At 42.3% G+C, this 22,127-nt stretch overlaps 1 protein-coding gene across 2 annotated transcripts in view; it reads right to left on the bottom strand.

Moving 5' to 3' along the window:
* Positions 1-8,025: 8,025 nt before the first annotated feature.
* The window catches only part of LOC144825012 (nicotinamide N-methyltransferase-like), a 231,243-nt gene continuing 217,141 nt past the window's right edge, over positions 8,026-22,127 (bottom strand). For both annotated transcript variants that reach the window (XM_078683925.1, XM_078683927.1), the window contains exon 3: positions 8,026-9,169. In XM_078683925.1, coding sequence (XP_078540051.1) covers positions 8,731-9,169 — 439 coding nt within the window. In that variant the 3' untranslated portion in view covers positions 8,026-8,730. The remainder of the gene's footprint in view (positions 9,170-22,127) is intronic.

Raw genomic sequence — 22,127 nt, 5'->3', positions numbered from 1 at the left:
CCCACATGGGGAACAGAGCCCCTGTGCAAACACACACCTTTTACTTTTTTTATCTGTAGTGCAAACATGTGTCCCCTGGAAAAAGCCTTTACCTCAGAAGGGAAGTTACCTCAGCCCTTCGCATGAGTAAATGTCAGACCTTTCTAGAGTGTAAAGTGGTTCTTGCAGTTTGAAAATGCCCACAAATGTACATTTGTGGACTTTTCCAAACTTTAGAGTCAAACCATGCCTTGAAACATTATTTTTGCATCCTTTCAGTCGGAATATGTGAGTGCAGATTTCTCTACACATTTGACTTCATAACAAATCTATTAAAATTCATTCGGTTAATGAGCACATGACGTTCATTTGTCATCACCCAAACTAACCTTAACCATAATTCTGTCCTTTGTATAATCCTGAATGGTACCCCTACACCAATATCCAACATTGTTTAAATATAAACCCATAACCCAGCTGTTAATTATACACTAAACTTCAACATACCCCAACCATAATTGGCAGGATTAGGAAGACATGCAGGTAGTAAATGCACCATTAATTGGGGAAAAGGTAGACAGTTTGGAGGACGGGGATTTGGAGATTGCATGTCTTTAACAGCAACACTGCAAACTTAGTCTCAGATTAGATGCTCACTTCCTGGTTATGGTGAGCACTCTGGGGCTATGAGTAGTAATGCCAGATCTTAGGCCATTCTTATGGGAAGCAGCTGCCTGGCAGTGTATTGCATTTTTGCTGAGGTTTTACCGCTTGCACTTGAGTTGCCACCCATATTCATTCCTGTACCTTGCTGACACCCCAGTATCCACCAGAGAATAGGGTAAACATTTCCATCGGTACTCAAGGCTACATTTAGCATGTTCGGACTGTAACACTCTTCCTAACTGTTGGTCTCCTCGTTCCTTTAGTCAGTTGCCCTAATCATCTTGCCACATGTGGAATCCCGAGAGCTAAGGACTGTTCATACTACTGAGCTGAGTTCAACCTGAGAAAGTACAGTTGTGGTTTAATCCCACCCTTATTCCTGCTTGCTTTTCCCTGGTGCCCCCCAATTTCTCTGTTGGTGTTGTATTCCTCATTGAGCGGCTAAGAGTTTTAGAGATGGCTGATATTTCTCAGTGGGTCTGCCTTCTCAGAAACTGACAATAGCCTTAATTTTACATTAACCATAATCCTATTCCCTATTTAAATCTTTTTGTTAATTGAACTACAAATGTTTAATCTTACTTTATCCCCCCTATATTCATGCTAAAGTTAAATATTAATCCTCTTTTAACCCAAATCCTATTCTTAAAATATATTCTAAATCATTGCAAAATCCAAATCTTATTGTTCCTATTATCTAAATCCTAATGCTGAGCCAAACTATTATTTTTACACTAACTGCAATCATAACCCTTAACTTAAACCTTTCCGAAATCCTAATCTAATCTTACTATTCTTTGTACATCAGTCCTAAAGCTAAGCCCACCTTCTAACTTGACCCAAACTTTAAACCGAATTCTAGCCCTTTGCTGTACATTTTTTAAATCCAAGTGCTAACACTTATCTTACTGTTCTTGCTATCACTACCCTAACTGTAATTATGATTCAAAACCTTCACCACATTCTTAAACTCTACTCTAAATATTAGGTCCAAATTCTAGCAGTTACAAACAGATTTACTAGGGATGTGCGCCATCACAAAATGATGCAAAGTGACAAATTGTTCTTTACTTTCAAGCACAAACGGTATTTTGTGTTGGGAAGGCATGCCTTTCTGAATGCATGTAATGCGTTGTGCTGCTTTGCATCACACGGAGTCAATGGAGAGGGTCACCATATCCATCCATTGGCATTCTGGGTAAAATCTGAGCTGCTAAGATAGTCAAACTGAGCTTTGCATCAAAAACACATGCTTGAATGCTAACAAGGAGAATGCATTGCATGCAAAATGGACTGCACAGCAAGCATCCAGTGCATAGAATACCTCTATGTTTAGTTGGACATGGGAATTTCGATTAACTTGTTTCAATGCTAATAGCTCATTGTCTGTTGCTTGTGAAGCCTTCCTCTGATCAAATATTCAACGAAATTTCTTCTTGAATTCTTCTAAATTATATAAAATTGGATAATTTCTGGAGCCTAAAGGCATTGACCATGAGGCTGCATCTCCACTGAGATCTGATAGCATGAAGGCTACTCGCGGTGGTGCATCCAGAAAAAACACCAGGCGGCACATGAAATGTAAAGTGCATTGTGTCAAAAACAGTTGGGCCTTCTGGGGGTCTCCATTAAAGCACTCTAGGGTTGCTAGTAGTATTACTGGGGATGAGGAATAAATAACCTGGGAATTGACCTTAGGTCATGAGCTAATTTTGTCACTGAGACCTTCCTCATGAAATGTAGGGATTTTGAAACTTGGTCCTGGTACTACATTATCCATTTTTCCTGCTAAATCTGCGGTATTTCTTCTAGCTATCATTATCTCTTCCTTGAAGTCTCTATTCTCGTCTTGTGCAGTAATTAATTCCTTTGGAATTCCTTCTAAAATTTCCCCATATCATTTAAGATCCAAACCCTCTGCCATTCTGCTCAGGTGCAAAAATTATGTGGGCACTTCACTCTGTCAAGGCTTGCCACGACATTAACAGGAGCAGAATGACGCTTAAATCCAATTCCCCTCTCCAAGCTTTTCGGTAGTCAATATTTAACTTGAACGACAAAAAAACTTAAAGGGTGCAAAGGGGATGAGGACAGAGAAGAGACAGCCAAGTCTTCCTTAATTCTTCTCCCAATCTTCTGGCACACTCCTACTCTCTTGTCTTATCTTTGGTGTGTTTGTAAGTGGGCGAAGAACTTTAAGAAAAACACATAAAACTTACTTCATTTACTCTATGCCCCTTGACCTTTTAATATTCTCTAATATTTACATTTCATTCCATTACATACCTAGTGTTCACTTGACTATTGCCTCTCTTCTGTATTTCTTGTGTGAGGGAAAAAAAAGGTAATTCTTTTGAGTTGTTGAGAATACTGTATTCTAAAAACAGAATGTTAATTCACTAATAACCTTTATGCACTTTTTCTTGAATTTTACAGACTCAGTGACTCACGAAGGAAACTAAGACACTAAAGGATTCAAGACTACTCGCAGCAATTCAGGTAAGTGTAGTTCAAACTAAGCTAAGTAGCAAAGAGAATATGAGCATTAGACTCCCTGAACTACCTCTTGAATGAATTGTTTCGAGTTGTTCTAAAATTTGAACACAACTGAACTGCAGGAAATACGAGCGCACTAACGTAAGTCAAACTACCCAGTTCCCTATTGTTTATTTATTGAATAGCGTGTTCCCTGGAACACTCAAAGAACCCTTTCAATTGCGCAGGCTCAAAATTCAGATGCTGAGGTGATGTGCAGGCTCACTCAGGTCTCTAATCAACAAAGAAACCTTACTTGACATCCACAAATAAGACTAGCACCTCCAGGTATCTCAAACTTGAGCGCAACGAATCTAAAACGTCAAGTTTACATGTGATGCACTACCTTAACCATCTTTCGCACAGAGAGCAGGGAAATGGTCCTTCTCCTCTGGAACCTCAGTTGAAGTGTGAGATTCCAAAGGAGACTCCTCTGGGCATTCCATACCTGTTGCCTCAGTTGAGACACTCAGTTGAGACACTAGAACCCTGCACTGTGCTCAACTTCCTTGTGGCCATCTTGAAATTCTTTTTGTAATTCTTTTGTCTGTACAGCATTTTCCTCTTAAATTGAAGGGGGGGTTTTAAGGACACTGAATTTACAGACCTTCTAACCTGACTTAGGTGTTGTAAGGTTATGACACAGACATTGCAGAATACACGTTTTGCCAGGCCCAAACCTTCCTTTTTCATTCGCCTATAGGTTAGGCACTACGCAGGCCAGAGGTCAGGGGGCAGTGTATTTAAAACTCAGTATATATGCTTTTAGGTTTTGCATTTCCCAGTAGACAAAAACTCCCAAATTCATGTTTCACTGTTGCAAGGCAAACCTCTCCCTTAGGATAAGATTGGGCTACCATATTACATTTATTAAGTGATAACTTCCAATTGGAAGCAGGTAGACAGGTGGAGTTTGGTGTCTATAGAATTGTAATGAAAGCCCTCTTTAATGATAAAGTTGGATTTTTAAATACAATTCTGAAAATGGCAATTTTCGAAAGCTGGCATTTTCTTGTTGTAACCTTTTGGTGCCTCCAGTCTGATCCTGGGTCATATGATTAGGTGTACCTGGTAGGAGGTCTTTGTGTATTGCTCCCAGACAATGATACAAAGGGAAGATAGCTGTTGGCGGGATGGGCCACACTGAGTTAATGAGGGGCAGGAGCTGTGACCTACCGCACTTGCACATCACAAATCTTTGCCTGAGAACTCTCACAAAGGGTTTGACACTGGTCTTTTGTGACCCCAAATAAGCCTGTGCCTGGACAAGGAGGAAGTGGGTGCCTAACACATCAGGGGAATAGAAACCCCTAGAAGCTTCCTCTACTTCAAAGTGGGCACCAGATATAAACATTGGATAATTAGATCTAACTTCCAGTACACTTCTGAGCCTTTGGATTCTGCCAGGAAGAAGTACTGCTGTGCTGCTGAAAGGACTGGCATTAGGCTGGAATGCTGTTCTGAAGGATTGCTGCCCTGCTGTTCTCCTGCCTGGGTAAAAAGGACTGGACCTGCATCTCTAAACTCAAGAACCCAAGGTGACTTCAAGGGATAGTTGGCTGGGCTACCGATCAGAAGCCTTAGGGACAGAAGAGTCTGCAAACCACCTTTAGCCCAGCACCTGTACTCTTTTATCTGTGAGCCCTGCCTTCTCAATTGGTGCCTCCCCAGTCCTGGACTCGTGGAAGTGGCTCTGATGGTGCTCTGCCAGCCAATCTGTGGATTCAGCAGAACCAATACAACTTCTCCATGGTACATCTCTCGCTGAACCAGTGCATTACCTTTGCTGCTCAGTCATCACCCTTAGAACTGATGTATCACCACTTCTGCACAGACTTTCTCAATACAATACAAATACAGAATCGGTAATACCAAATTTTACCGATTCGGTAAAATGTATTGAATTTTTATCTACATCCTATTTACCGATTCTGAAATACCGAATCGGTAAAATTCTGTATTTTAGAATCGGTAAATTGGAATTACCTACATCTGGCCCTAAGTTCAGCGGCTCTAAGTGGGTTCTTGTAGCTGGCTCATGCTCCATTGCAATTGGTCTGACTTTCTCCCGGTACAGCAAGACCAAATAACCACAGTTTGCAAACTGTGCATTTTTGGTGTTATTTTCATTGAAATCTTTGAAATACATATTTCAGATTCTACTAATTGGTTTTTGTTGTTTCTGTCTTGATTAATTTATTAAAATGTATTCTATTTTTCTACATTGGTTTAGGATTCTTCAGGTGATGTGTTTTTACTTAATTACTGTTTAAAGTACTGCATATTAGTTTGCCCATTGCCTCTAGGTTAAGCCTGAATGATCTGTTCCAAACAACCAGAGGATTGAGCACAGGTTAATTTGGACTTTACTTGTGACCTCTCCCTAACAAGGATTGTACTTGCCGCTTGAGTAGGGTTTCATCTCCCTCAGACAGTAAATACATTTCTTACACGGTCTTTATAGATAAGACTGCTGCTGAGCAGTTATGTTAAGAGGTTCTGGGCTAGTTACATGCGAACAAGAGATCACACTTGATTTTTCACATTTGTGGGCTGAATGTGTGAAACTACCACTTAACTCAGCCCAATATCTATGCGCAGGTACCCTTTTGCAGAAGAGACCCTCTATAATTTGTGGTGACCCGGTGTAGACTTGATGAATTGTCATTTTTCCCAGACTCGGCTATAATCAGGTTTCAGGCCTTTTGTCCTGCCTACCGGGTCAGCATGACCTCCTGCAAATATTTTCATGGTGAGAGGGTGTGTGTGGGACCCATTCTCAAAGATCAGTCCTGACATTATCAATATTATCCCCAGAAAAAACACCTTCTAGGACCAAATAGCGAGGTGAGTGTTTCTCCCAACACCCTCTGTCCGTTTCCGGAGGGGGAGGGTGCACCCAGCAAAAGTTCCCAACACGGTTCATATGGGTGGGGGAAAAAGAAACATGGAGACTCCCGTGGTGGAAGAGAATACTGTCAGGTTGGCAGGGTGCCAGCCAGAGATCATAGGAATGGGCTTACTCACATAACACAGGAAGCATATGCTGGGTGCCCCAACAGAGGGTCTAGGCACCCAGCATGGAAAAATAAAGTGCTTCGCAAAGCTGTTTTTGTACAAAAACATTGTGGCTTGAGAATATGGGAAGCCACTAATCAAATATTTGCTCAAGGGGTCGCAGGAATGCCCTTTAAGCCCCAGTGGGGTTTTGAAAATTAGCAGAATCTGGCTTGTGATGGGGCAGGGACACCACCAACATTTAATAAAGTGTTCTGGGAGTTGTGTTACAAGGAACGCAGCAGCACCCATCAGAGACCCACATATGTTTCCCCCAAGGTCGCCCTAAGTCTTCCAGGGGGTTGTATATGACTCCATGAGTGGTTTCAAGCATATTTAAATACTCCTGGAGCTATTGCTCCTATGATCTGGAGTGAAGAGACCCCTGTTGGTTGTTTCTAAAGCTGCAGTTGCAGCATAATAAAAGAAAGACTAGAGTACACATTGAATTGAATTAATAAAACTTTATTAACAATAGCAGTATTGGCTGGGGAATGTTATATGGTTAAAAAGTCATGAAAAGATGTCATTGAAAAGAAGAAATTTAACAGTCAATCATTCATATTTTGATGCTGGTCATGTAACATATTTGGAAATGATATACTGACAACCCCAAGGTTACTAGTGAGCCATCCCAGGCCTTAATGAGTGTCAATGCAAGGTGGTACTATCCATATTGATTTCAATGGTGTGATACTGTTTTACTTTGCCACATTTCTGCTGTTAGTAATGTAGTGACACCCTGACAAAGCCTGATAAGTTGACTTTTTGACAACTGCAAAGCCTTGTATATTGTCTACTGTAGGTGGGTGTTATTGTGGTTATAGGTTTCAGGACTTGATAGGTGTGAAATATGTTATGAGAGTGTCACCCACGTTTTGCCATCGCCCTACTTGTAGATATTTGTAAATTAATATTTATTATGTAGTAGCATGGTTAATAAAGTACTTTTACTTTTTACAGCCAAACTACTTCTCCTGAGTGGGAGTTATACTGCTCTGCTTTGCTACCCTGAGAAAGTCAATTGTTACAATGAGTTAATTGCTTTCCAGTTAATAGAAAGTTGCAGACTTAATACTTGTGAAGGAATCACATCCTTTGGAACTAATGACCCAATTTCTTACAGTCATCATATAAGGGAAGTGATACTAGTGTAAGGCAATACAGGCTGGAGTTCAGCAAACATATTATTTTGGTGTTTGGTGTTTCTCTAGTGCAGTATTTCAGCCCAATTTCCACTTCTACAGATTAGAAGGAGGCATAGCACATTTCCTCGTGTTCTAATGTGCACATCTTAGAATGTGTGCTGTTTCTACCTGCTTTCTCCTGATTTGCTAGGCAAAATTAGTAAACTGAAGAAATGGATAATCACCATGCAATGTGTGCTCTTGGTCTAATCTCCATGTATGCACAACGTTTTGCAAATGAGTTGGGATAATATGTTGGTATGCACTCATTCATAGCAGGTACGTTTATCATTGTGTAAATGCTTCTTTGGTAAGTAATCCTGGCTAGCAAATACCAACATTACAGTAAACAGGGACTCAACAAGTACAGCAACACAGTTCATCACAAAGACTCAATATAACATATTTGTAACAGCACAACAGTGTGCAAAAAAAACAACCACAACACAACATTATAATACTAGCAACATAACAATAACACAAAATCACAAGAAAGCAACATTGTAAATGTTTGCAGTTGTGTTGGTGTAGTATTGTGCTGAGTTATTTTGTTGAGTGTGTCGTGCTGCTGCCATCTCGTGTACTACCGTTTGCTGTACTGTTGAATTTAGCTGTGGTATTCTCCTTTATTGCTCTTACTCTGGTGTGGTTTTGCACTAAGGTGTTGGGTTTTGTGGTGATGGCGTGCCTGTACTGCAGCCTGCCTACTTAAATGTATACAAATACTCTTTTCACACATTTGCTTCCATAATGCAGTAGTAAAAGTTACTTGCACCAAAATTGTCCTCCTTAACACTAAAGCTACGGAAAGCAGCAGACACTCCTCATGATATTAGACTGCATTTCTATGTCTTCTCGTTCACAAGCATTATCTCAAGCCAAATAGTTTTACATTTCAATAGCATTTCATCTCACCCTGAAGCAAGACCATTAACCTCAATATTTGTGATTGCTGTAGTACCTTATCCTTAAACTCAGTGGAAGTTATTACTAAATAGGCTTTAAAAACTATGAACCAAATTTCAACCTCTGACATGATAATATCTAGAGAAGCGATCATGTTATAGTTTATGACACTGAGCAAAGCGTAAAAACAACTGATGGGTTTCTATTTTTAAAACGATTTACAGCCATATAAAAATCATGTGAGACGCCTTTTAACATGTAGGTTTGATCTTAGATAAATGCAAACAATTTAGTGCGATATTAAGCAAATCTATAAAGCAGTTCACTGAACATAGCTCAGCAAGGAAGACCAGAGATTTTCGCTTTTTGTTTCAAACTTCTGTTATGGTCCCCTATGGAACTATTCCACGACCTTTGCTTTATGTGCAAGAATGAACAACTTACTAGAAAAATCGCTGGTCGAATACAAATTAGTATTGTATCTAGGAGTGATATGACATTCTTTAATGATAAAGCCTGAGTCTATCACAGCCTTTTTCACAAATTCTGCCTCCAAGCATAACATTGGGAATTTGAAGGTTCCGACCATGTAAAAGGTGCATTTAAGGAAAGCAAACATTACGAGACAACCACCAAGGTTTAGCAGTGATGACATACTTTTCAGGGCCTTGCAGTAGGCATTTTCATCCCTGCTCAGAAATTCCAAACAAAATTCACTCAAGATGCAGTCAGCTTGAACACGAAGTCCTGGGGCCACCGGGTAAGATTCAGGAAGTTCGGCTTTCACCACTTCTTTTATGACTTTTCTCATTTTCTCTTCTTTCTCTGTCCATATTTCTCTGTAAACGACAATTAAATAATATAATTACCCGCATGCCATTTTTCCTTCTTAACTCTTATCTGGGATACTGTTCAAAATATGTTATTGCAATTTACAGAGATACAATCAGAAACACAGGTAAATGGCACCTAGTGGGAGTAGAGATGTTGAAGTCTATGATGTTGAATGGCACAACTAAACTATGCCTTACAAATGGTACATTAAGCAGAGTTTTACTTGTTGAAACAGGGCTGAATTCCATATCACATGGCTTAATTCCATATGTCTTGTGGGAGTGTTCGTACTGATGCGGCTGATCGACTTCCATGTACCCAGCCCCTGAAGTAGGGATTGGAGTCAGTAACAACCTCTAATATATTGGTAAATTTACTACTAGTAGTGATTTTACAACCGTGTTTTATATTACGCACAATTGACGAAGACCTACTCAATCAGGAAAGAGATCTTCCAATGAGTGAAAAATTGGTTTGTTGGTTGAGTGGGGTGTTAACCCTCCTCAAGCAACAGCCACAATCCTTATCAGGGTGAACCACAAAAGTCACTAAATTAAGCTGTACATAACCCTCCGGGAGCTGGGCACAAAGGCAACTAGGCTTAACTTAGAGGCAATGTGTAAAGAAGGAGCAACACACAAACAGAAATATAGTAAAAACACAACACAAGAAAAATCATAAATCAATTAAAAAAATAGAGTACATTTTAATAAACTATTTGACACCAAAACAGCCATGTAAGAAATGAAAAATCAATAGTTCCACAGGGCCTGATACCCATTTGGGGAAAGACTGCTGAACAGGATTTGCTGCTGCAGAAAAGAATGTCAGTCAGGCCACGAAATCAGATCTTACTGGTGATACAAGACCTCTGACCTTCTGGTCAGGGACCTGCTCTCCCCCCGCAACTCCGCTCTTAAGTGCCACCGCTCAGCCACTGTGCTCTGCTTTCAAGGTAGGTGTTGAGGCCCTCCGCCACCCGCAGGCTCTGTCTGTGCCTCATCCCTGGTGGTCCAGTTGGGGAGCCTTGCTCTTCTGCTGGCCCTTCCTGCTGCCCCGTGGCCCCTCCACCCGCCGGTTCCCGCCTCCCACATCCCAGCTGCTCTCCCCTCCCCCTCCCCTACATAATGGCAACTGCTGTGCGGCCGCACCCAAGGCACGTCAAAGGCAAGCCTGTCTGCTCCCAACCACAACCAGCACCAGGAACCCTGGATCTATGACCCTCCACTGCTACAACCCCAGAAGAAACGCAACTGCCAGAGATCGATGCCGTTCTCCTGCCTACACTGCCAACTATCCTTCACCATGAACAGCCAACCCACAATCACCAAAGCCCTGACGTGCATAGCCCTCAACATGCGCTCCCTCCACAGACATGACACATTGATCTGGGACCTGCTCGACACCCTTTTACCAGACATCACCTTCTTCACGGAAACATGGACCAACGCCACCTCTTCCCCGACACTGCCACCGCCATCCCAGACAGACACAAGATCCAAAGAAAGGACCGCCCCAACAACCAAGGAGGAGGACTCACCATCGCACGCAAGAGCTCCCTTCGACTCTCCACCTTCAGCATGAACAACCCCCTCTCCAACACAGAGCACCTCCACTTCCAGATCCAAACCAGCCCCAGAATAACGCTGCACGGGACCCTCATCTGCAGACACCTGGCCATCACGACTCCTCTGCCACCACCATTGCTGACTTCGTCGCACCCCACGCCATCTCCTCCATGGACTACATTCTTATCGGAGACCTGACCTTCCACCTCGACAACCGCAGCAACACTGACTCCATCACCCTCCTTGACAACCTGGACAACCTCAGACTGAAGCAGCTCGTCACAGCCCCAACCCACAGAGCCAGACACACCCTTGACCCCATCTTCGCAGGAGGGACTAACATCCACTTCAGCCACACCATGCAGCCCCTCTGGACAGACCACCACTGCATACACTTCACCTTCACCACCACCACCACACCCAAACGTGCTCCGTTCCTGCCACAAAGGAACTGGTGCAAGATCACAGAGGAACACCTCAACACCACCCTCCTCCATGACCCCCCCTCTGCCACGACCGACTCCAACACCACAGCCAAAGAACTACACCGCTGGATCGCCAGCCACAAGCTCACACCCCTCTGTCACCCTGTCAAACAATGCCCCATGAAGGCCGCCTGGTGGTTCACCACCTACCTCCAAGAAGCCAGGCGCTCCTGCAGACACCTCGAGAAACTCTGGTGGAACAGGAAAACCATCGAAGACCAGAACAACTACAGGAATGCCATGAATAAATATCACCAGCGCCTAAGAGTCCCCAAGTGGACCTTTATCAAGAACAAAATCCATACCAATGCAAGCAACGCAAAATAACTCTTCAACATCATGTAACAGTTCACCAAACCCCCCTGCGAAGCCACAGACAACTCACCATCTCAGGACCTCTGCAACAAGCTCAGCTCCTACTTCCACCTGAAAATCAATGCCCTCTCCAACAACTTCAGCGAACAGACTCCAGACACCAGGCCCCTCTCCACCACCGACAACCAGCCGGCCATCATCACCTGGAAACCTGCCACCACTGAAGACACCGCCATGACCATGAAAAACACCCACTCAGGAGCCCCCACTGACCCCTGCCCACTGCACATCTACCACAGAGCCGCTGCAGCGATAGCACCCGAATTAGCCCGGACCATCAACGCCTCCCTCTAATCTGGCATCATCCCTGATGACAGGAAGCAGGCAGAGGTCAAGCCCCTCCTCAAGAAACCCTCGTTCGATCCGACGGACCTGAAAAACTACTGGTCCATCTCTCTCCTTCCCTTCGCAGCCAAAATCACAGAGAGATTCATCAATGCCCAGCTGACCACCTTCATCGAAGAGAACGCCATCCTCGACTCCTCCCAGTCTGGATTTCTCAGCAACCACAGCACCAAGACCAACCTCCTTGCAGCCACGGATGACATCCGCATGCTACTCGACCAGGGCCACAGTGCGGCCCTCATTGTACTAGACCTCTACGCAGCCTTCAACACCGTCTCACACTGCACTCTCACAGTCAGACTCCATGAGGAACTGCCCTCAACTGGATCCGCTCCTTTCTCTCTGGCAGAACCCAAATGATCAGACTCTCTCTCTTCCTCTTTGAACCTAAAAAGATCAGCTGTGGAGTACCCCAAGGATCCTCGCTCAGCCCCACCCTCTTCAACATCTACATGGCCCCCCTCGCCACCATCCTCAGACAGCATGGACTCAGCATAGAATATTGCGCTGACGATACCCAGCTCATCCTCTCTCTCGCGAAAAAAAAAAAAACCCGAAGACACCAGACTCAGCTTCCAAGAAGGAATGAAAGATGTCGCAGCCTGGATGGGCAACATCTGCTTAAAACTAAACTCAGAGAAGACAAAGGTCCTCATCCTTGGACACTCCCCCACTGTGTGGGACAGCTCCTGATGACCCCCTTCCCTCAGAAACCCACCCACCCCGGCGGACCACGCCTGGAACCTCTGCATCATTCTAGACTCCTCTCTCACCTTGACCCACCAGATCAACACCGTCGCCTCCACCTGCTTCAACTGCCTCTGAATCCTCCGCGAGACCTTTAAATGGATCACCCCTGAATGTAGCAAAACCATCACCCACATACTCATAACCAGCAGACTGGACAGCGGCAACTGCCGATTTGCCGGCATCAACAAAACCCTGCTACACAAGCTCCAAACCATGCAGCACACCTCTGCCAGACTCGTCCCTGGAACCCCACAAGCACATGCCCCACCACCTACAAGACCTCCACTGGCACCCCATCAAGAAGAGAGTAACCTTCAAGCTACTCACCCACACCTACAAATCCCTCCATAACATCGGACCAAATACCTCAGCAAAAGAGTTTTGTTCCACATACCCAAAAGGAACCTCTGCTCCGCCGGCCTTGCCCTGGCAGAGATCCCACGCATCTGCAGAACCCAAGCATGCAGAAGAGGCTTCTCCTACGTCGCTGCTAAGACCTGGAACAAGCTCCCAGTCAACATCAGAAGCTTCCCCACTCTGCACACCTTCAGGAAGAGCCTCAAGACCCGGCTCTTCGAATGATCTGGAGATACATCCCCCCCCAGCACCTTGAGACCCTCACGGGTGAGTAGCGCACGTTATAATCCCCTGAATGATTGATGGATTGATGCACCTTGGGCGGATGTACAGGCAGGTTGGTCTTGGTCTCCTCTTGGTTCTCACAGTAGTTTTTAGTCAAAACATTTTTCACGTCCCAAGTTTGAGATTAGGACTATCTAGGCACCTCTAACACCACAACGAATAGTCCAGAACCGGAGGGCACCACTTGGGGGGGAGCTTGAACTCACTTAGGTTGTGTCGAGGTGTCAGTTTAGGATGGTTTGAGACTTTTCTGTTCCTGAGGCGCTGATCAGGAGGCCAGCCGACTAGCCCTTGAGTCACTCTGGTAGCCCTGGAGTAAAGCAGAGGGACAGGGCTCAAGAAGTAGGGCACACCTGTGAGGGTTCAAGACAGGCCAGAGGCAGCAAAGCAGTTCTGCCATGCATAGCAAAGCAGTCTTGTGTCATACACAGCAGGCTACAGGAGTGGGCAGTCCTCTGAGAGTTCTTCCGCAGATCCTATTTTTATACCTTGTGCCTTCTTTGAAGTAGGAAATGTTTCTGGAGAATACCCTTTGTAGTGCTTGAAGCTTTCTGCTTCCCTTGCCTTTGCTCCACCAGGCTGCATGAACAATGCAGGGGTGACAAGGCCTTTGTGTGAAGGCAGGACACAACCTATTCATTTGCATGTGTGGCTATGCCCAGCTCTGTTGCCCCCTCCATCCTGCCACACATTCCTTATCCTTTTATTGTGTAGCTGTATAGGAGGAATAATCAAAATTCAACTGCCAACTTCACCCATTCATGTGACCCAGTAACAGGCTGCAGGCACCCAATAGTTATGGCAGGAAAATGCCACCTTTCTCAAACTGTCATTTTTAAAGTTGTAACTTAAAATCTGACTTTACTAATGATACATGTTTAGCTGCTCCCAATAAAAAAGTTAACACTTATTAAATGCAATAAGGCAAACCAATGTTATCCTATGAGACAAGTAGGCTGCAGTGAAAAGCTAATTTTGTTGTTTTTCTCTACAAGGACACGCAAAACTTAAAAGTACATGCCCACCCTTTTAATTACAATACACCATTTTCTATAGGCTACCTAGGGCTTACCTTAGGTGTGACTTATATGCAACAAAAACTGGAGTTTAAAGCTTGGCAAGGGGGTCAGATTGACAAGTCAAATTGTTTACAACTGCAATCAGGCTGTAATGGCAGACATGAGTCACGTTTTAAGGGCTACTTAAGTTGGGGGCACAATAAGTGCTGCAGGCCCACTAGTACCATATAACCTACAGGTCCTTAGTATATTGTTTACCACTCGACAAGGGACATATAAGGGGATTGTAAACAAATTAAATATGCTAATCAGATTTAAGCACATTTTTTCCATGTTTAAAAGGTAGAAAACATGCACTTTAGCACTGGTTAGCAGTGGTAGAGTGCAGAGTCTCAGAGCCAACACAAACACATTTTTGCAAACAATGGAGGCTTACGGTAAAATGGTTGGAACAAGACCACCCTGAGGCCAACAGGTGAAACACAATGGTATAATATAGCACAATTAAATGTATCTGCTAAGTGTTATTTTGAAATAACTTTATATATGTTTTAAATGTAACTTATTTTCCTAAAGGTTACTGCACTATTAACTAATTTTTAAATTGCATTTTTAATAAATGTTAGTATATTAATTTCAATAAATAACCCATGAATTGGTTTCCTCGACAGTTGCACATGTGCCCCTCCCCAGTCCAGGTTTTTAGAGGCAGTCGACAGATGGAGTTCTTCAAAGTTCCCCAATTCTTATTAGTGAGTTTCAATACCCACATGTACCTTGGGTATGTAATTTGTTTAAATTCAGTGGACAATATAGTCACACATGGTTTCCACATTTTTACAAACTTCTCCTTTCTCCCCACCACCGAGAGTGCTATGTCTCCATGCCAGTAACCTCCCATTTGTTAGGTATCCAAACACTATATCTATGTGCCTCAAGTCTATTACATTTAGTCAAAATTACCTATCTAGCCATACCCAGCAATCAAGTGATGAAACATCGACTCGGAGACTTCACAGGTGGGTTAATCAATCTTAAACCCTGAAAATAATATGTCAGCAATCTAATCACTGTTGTGTTGACCTTGACGTCTGTTTCATCCTGTGCTTCCGTCCAATATCTATCCAACTTTGGGTAGTTCCGCAATGACTGGAGAAGGGAACTTGTATTTGCACAGGCCCTCCAACAGATTGAGCATCGACTACAATTCCAATTGTGGATTCATTCTGGAATAAAACAGCATAATGTAATCTTGATGAGATATTCTTTTATGGCCTCATCTGGTTCCCCAGCTCTGTTCTTAACGCTTCTGCTCCTCTCTCTTACCTCTGTTTTAAGGATTTATAAATCTCGATGATAAACTACGTCTCACTTTCCCTTCCCAGTAACCACAATTACAATTAATTTAATTGCCTCTCTGCAGTGACTCTAACTTCCCCCTGAGAAACACAATGCCAAATTTGGCAGTAACGTAGTATTTCCATTTCAGGAATTCCAAATGTCCTTTTTGATTTGTTCAAGTGATTTAAGCACCTGGTCATCATAAACGTTTGCAGCATGCTTTCTCCTACATAGCAAATTGCCCTTTCATAAATGCTGGGGAAGGAAAAGTAGACAATCCTTAATTTAATGCCACTGCGCCACAGGACATTAGTGTTGCTGAGGTAACTGTGGTAAATGTAGACCCCCTAGTTGTATCTGTTCATACAGCCAAATTGCCTTCCAAGTATGATCTCTGCCATATCTTGATCCGTAATGCACCAGTGTTAGACTAAATGCCTTATTCCATTCAAAGACATGTCACAGTTGTGCTGCTCAGTATTTATCGACAATGCATGCATGCATATTCCTCTTCTATTTCATGTAGCAATATATATTATCTATGGCCTGTATTTCTTTCAGATATCCTGAGGGGAACTCTGAGCTAGCCTGAGCTAAGTATACAAAATCTGGCTAAAGCTGTCATCGTCACTGCGGCTAAATGTGACAACCAAGACAAACCAACCAAATGCCACGCTTGCAAATCCACTTCAGAGGTCAGACCAATCCCTCATAATTCTCATGCACTGTTTTTTTCGGATGTGGAAACATGTTTTACGCCTAATGTTGTTTGCAGCCTACATAAATGGAAAGCGCTCATGAAGAACCTTCTAATGTTCTAGTGATATGGATAAATAGAGTATCCGCGGCTTTTCCGGATTGACCTTAAATGCCAAAATTCCACCATACTGAGAAATGTCTGTGAACAAAGGAGGCCAAGACAGAATGGGTTCTGCCAAAGTGATCAACACTATATCAGCGTATAGACACACCTTATGCTCATGTTCACCTCCAGAACCTTGTTTGCTCATGGCTCCATACATAGAGCGAACAGACGTAGGGATATTGGTCACCAGTGTCTGGTTGGTGCCTCTTTCTGTGGGGAACGGTTAAAGATTTTTCTGTTCACCAACACCCTGGCTATGGGTGCCTTATAATTAGGGCTTCGGTTTTGTGATGTTTATTTTTGGGACATTTTCGTCTGAATGTATCCATATTTATTTGTTGTCCGCTTTATCTGTATCCATATTTATTATGGGTTTCATGAAAAAATAAAGCTGAAATTGGTTATTTCCACATTTATTTATCCAATAAATATGCAGTCATGCTTGAATGGCTGCCAGGTTTCAATGAACACCTGCAGAAGATAAATCAATGCACTTATATGAAAATAAGCAGCTTTCAGTATCAGCCGTGTGCATATATACAGCTGTTTAAACCTCTATACTAAAATACCTTTTTTGAAACCCCGTATCTATCAATCCACACAGTTATTGACCTGCCAGTCATGGCAAAGTGTATTTAGATTCACTCAAAAAACACCCAATTTCCGTTTTTATCCACAATTAAAAATAAATACAGACAAGAAAATAAATGTTTTTCTGTCTGTATTTATCTGTTAAAATCAGTAAAAATGGAAATCAGGGAGCCTTATTTATAATCACTTAACACTCATGTTCAGAATCTGTGCCCTAAGCCGAAAGTGTCAACCACCTTTTCTTATGTATGGCCAATGCACCCTCTTGAATGCTTTCTCTGTGTTGACAGAGAGGAGCAAAGAATCCATTTTGGCCCTCTGTACCTTGTTGAGGAGATGAAATACTATTTTTATAGTTATCACAGTCCCCTTTCCATAGAATAAATCATGCATGCGTCGTGTAGTTTCTACTCTATGGTAGGAACTGCGCATTTGTGGACAGCATAACCATTGAAATGGTGCCAGGCTGATTATATGCACCCTCTCAGGATATGTTGTCATACAGGCCAGATAGCTTACAGTGCCACCATAAGTACACCTACACCAAGGTGGGTAGCAAATTGTTCTGGCAACCACTGAACATGACAACCCTGATCCCCCCCGGAATCATGATAATAGATCTAGAACCTTTTGCTAAGTCTCTCATGCGCTCCTATTCTCATAGCAGTATAGAAGGAATACACAGAGGATAGTTTTCAATGTTTATTGAACCAACGTGATTCTTGTATAGAAAATATCTTCTGCAATGATCAATAGACAGAAGCAGATGAAAGTTATGAGAAGTACCAAGACAGTAAACAGAATAAAAAGTTTCACCAATGCGATAAGACAATCTATATATGCAAGCATATAAAACAATATAGAAAATTGAAAATACTCCTATTATGCAGTCCCTAACCTAGGGTGTATGCGTGTTCTGCCAAGAATCTCTGTACTGACTGATCCAACCCGAGTTACCTGAAGGGAAAGAATGTAAATCCCCTCCTTGGTCTCGATCTGGGCACCCTTACAGAGATATCAGCAAGCTGCTGGGCCAAAGTTTCAGCATGTAGAGACTTCACCCCATGACAGAAAAGCGCTCCTCTAACAAAATTCAGAAATGCTTATTTATTTATGTTAAAGAGCATCCTTGTGATTCCTGTGCAAGCCAGCATAATTATGGTCTATACATATCTATATCGCCCTGTGGCTGAAAAATAGACCCACTTTTGCAGAATGTGTGTCGCGGCCTCGTACATGTTGTACAAAGAGTCATGATAATGGTCTTGTGAAGTGGAATCTGTAAACGAAGCAGTTTCAGAGAAACCAATCCAACATTGTTGCGCATGCAAAAGTGTGTAAAAGGTTGTTGTTTTAAAGGAAAGGCAACTTAAGAAGCATGTTCATGGTAAACGAAGGCAGCGTTTCTACATGGGCCCAACTAAGACACATAACACCATTAACAGGCAATATTTTGATTCTTGGTTTCTTCTACCATTTTCAAGATCAGGATTTGTTATTGCATCCTTTTGTGAGGTAGTTAAACTTACACAATTCTCTAGGACCAGGGGTTTCAGAAAAATAGAATTCAAAGCACTTTAGTTTTTACATTCAGTGAGAGAATAGAGTCGTTCTCTATGCCTCAACTTTGAGCATGGATTCCGCAAAGTGAAATATTAGATTTTGCTCCAATGTCTTCAAATCTGTGAGTCCGGTCACAAGTATTAGGCGCAATTTGAAACTTATCATGCAATACATTTTTTAAGCCAAGTCACTTTTCTTCTCCTATATGCCACAACATTTCTTACTTTCTTTCTTTTTGTAATTAATCAGTGGAGAGTGCATTTCAGCCTATGGCCATTCTAGGCATACCTGAGCAGATGGCCAAGAGGGGTGGCCCAGTCATGTGTCTTTTGGTCTCAGACTAGCCCATCTTGGCCCAGTTTTCACCTGGGAATTGAACACAATTTGAGGCATTTTCCTAGCCACACTTAACACGTCCCATGTCACCGTTCACTTTCTTTTCATACCATGAACTGGCTTTTTGAATAAAAATAGTTTATCGCCAAGTGTAATGGTTTTTAGATCACCTCTCACTACCTCACGGGCCAGCACTTCGCTTTAGAAGTGCATCCCTGTCTTCAGGTGTATGCCCGCCCTCTATCAAATGAAGTTTTTAGAGGGCGAGGACAGCCTATGATGAAGCATGACACCGGGTGGTGTGTGAGGCCAGCCTGTCACTTTTTGCGAGATGCCCCCACTGGTGATGCACCTCAATAGAAATCTGTAGGATATTGTAGGAACCCAAACTAGGGGCAGCCCATTTTGTGTACACATTTTCCTAGCCTCACCATATCCTGTGTAGCCACCAGGATTTTTTACCTCTAAGTCCTGGGTCTGCCACTCACACCAGCAGCAATTAGTTAGGTGTCCTGCGCTGAGGGGGAAGTGAAGGCAATTTGAAACTTTTCCTGGTGCCACCTCTTCCTGTTTAACCCAGTGACAGGGGAGCTGCCATAGGACTGGTTTGGACTGACCATAATAGTTTGTTTGGAGTGACCACAAGGGATGCTTTACCCATTTCTACAGCCACACATTTGGGGGACTAGGACCATCCTGCCAAGACAATCCAATGAAGAGACTTTACTGCTGTGCCAAAGATCCAGGTTTCTCCTGCTATATTCTTCTTGCAAGCAGCAAACCTAATCCAGTAGGACCTCACAGCGAAGTTGTTCGGCCTTGTGGGGTCCTCGCAGCTGTTGCCTGCAGCTGTCCCTCACTGAGGATTTTTGACTTCCATCTTAGAGACTAAGTCTAAAGGTAAAACTGTTAACTGGCAAGAACCTGGATCCTGTATCTAACAAATTCTCCATCATTGTTAACCTCAAGCCTTACCCTTCAATCAGGTGACCTTGGTTGGCACCTAATGCTTTTTGGCATTGCTCTATTATGGACAGTAAACTTTAAAAATTCACATCTCTGGTTCTACTTATTGGATTTTTGTCATTTTTATGTAATTTTAATGGGATTATTTCTGTTGCGTATTCACTTTATTGCTGTTTGAGTGCTGCATAAATATTTTACACAATGCTGATAAATTAGGCCTGGCTGCTTGTGTGCCAAGCTACCAGAGGGTTAAGCACAGGCTTACTAAGTGACTTTTGTAGTTCATTCTGACAAGGATTGTGGTTAATATTTGAGGTAGATTTCCCCCCATCCCACTAAATCTCCAATTTCTTACTCTCCTCACCTGGGTCCATACCCTACCATTGAAAAATGTGTAAGCTGTAGTACCCAGAGGTTTGATAAAACCTTTAAGAACAGGAAAGGCACAAAAACTAGGAGGGTGAAGCAAGATCTGCAGAAATAATTAAATATAGAACAAGTAGAGAATGTGGTAGGCTCCCAATTATCAAACTTATCTGGAGTAAACTGTTACTGTAATGTAGTTGTAAATAATCTATTTAAGCTATCTACACTTACTGAGAAAATTGAGCAAAACAGAGAAAAGCCTGTATGAAGAGAACTGTCAGTTCTACTGAGTGCAGTGCGAGCTGATAGAGATATGTCTCAGTCTCCAACAGGTATACTTTAGACCTGTGTGAAATTTTAAATATGCGGGAGTAATTTGAGTAGTTTCCATAATGTCAGACTACACTTCTGATGCAAAATTACTGAAAATGTCACAATTAGTCAGTTTGCATAATTATTGAGTAATGTGGCACAAAAGTTCTAGTTAGTAAGCGTTATTGACTGATGGCTGCTACTGTTCATGTTCTGTTGCGATTAGCTCTATTTTCTTACCGGAAAATGGCTCCAATGTCAATTTTGGATGCAATGGTACAATTTTGGCTAAGAAAATAGTGCTAGATGTAGGGCTCTGGTCATTGCATAGTTTAGTATAATCTCACATAATTTTGGTGTCATTTGGTGTAATTAAAATACAGCAAATTGTACAACAATCCCTAGGAGATGTGATGTCAATGTCGACATCTGTACTGGTGAACATAATTTACTTTAACTTCCCCAAGAACATGCCCAGGAATTGTTTACGGTACTGCAAGGCTTTTTAGAAAATTAGTGTATTCCAATCACTCAATTGGTTGGAATCAGATATTCCTGGGAACATAAATGTGGTAAATACAACTATTCATCAAGAAGTGACATTGATTCAGAGCAATTTTTGTATCTAACTATACCAGATTAGAAATCAGTGTCATTCAATAAATGACTGAGCGAAATCTGTGCCGAATAATTTATGTCCAAACTGTGGAGAAGAAGTAGTATTGACTTTATATATTAGGAAAAGGAGGTAATATGCTATCTTAATACTGCACAGATATGGAGCTGCTGGCACATAACTCAATACTGATCTCACCAACTTTAAAATTGATCAGGTATCAATATGTGGGGTAACATATACCACTGGTGGTATCATTTTCCATGAGGGACAGAACATCAGATCAGGTTACCACACAGTCTCTTTAAAGACTAGGTCTGGGTAGTCTCAATGTAACAACACTTGTCTTACATTTAGAAACAGATTACCAAGTCTCCTACTTCTGGAACAAAACTTCTAGAAAATATATAGTAGTCTGCATTACACTTAGTATTATATTAAGAGTTATTCAGAATGTTTTGAGCCAAGAAGATGTAAATGAGTCACCACTCTTGCAAGGACGCACAACAACAGACTTCCACCACATTTACTCTTATAAAACAACTCTAGTATACATGCTGACTTAAAAGAACATTAAATATTTATTAAAGGTATCCTCCCCAAAAAATGGAATACCTAAAATGGTCTTGCTAGGCAGCATGATGATATTATGAGCAACATCTGAATTAGAATCTAATTTTGTTTTACAACACTACGTATGGACTTTTTAAGAAACATTTCCTTTTTGTACAAATTTATTAAAGAGATAGAGATACTGATGGCTGATAGATAGCAATGTGTAGTATCTACTCTTTACAGTTTATAGTCTGATATGAACAGTTAT

This window comes from Lissotriton helveticus, chromosome 3_1, assembly GCF_964261635.1.
Source record: "Lissotriton helveticus chromosome 3_1, aLisHel1.1, whole genome shotgun sequence".
Classification (NCBI taxonomy): domain Eukaryota; kingdom Metazoa; phylum Chordata; class Amphibia; order Caudata; family Salamandridae; genus Lissotriton; species Lissotriton helveticus.
Note: the sequence above shows the minus strand (reverse complement) of the source record. Positions and strands in the feature narration are given on the sequence as shown.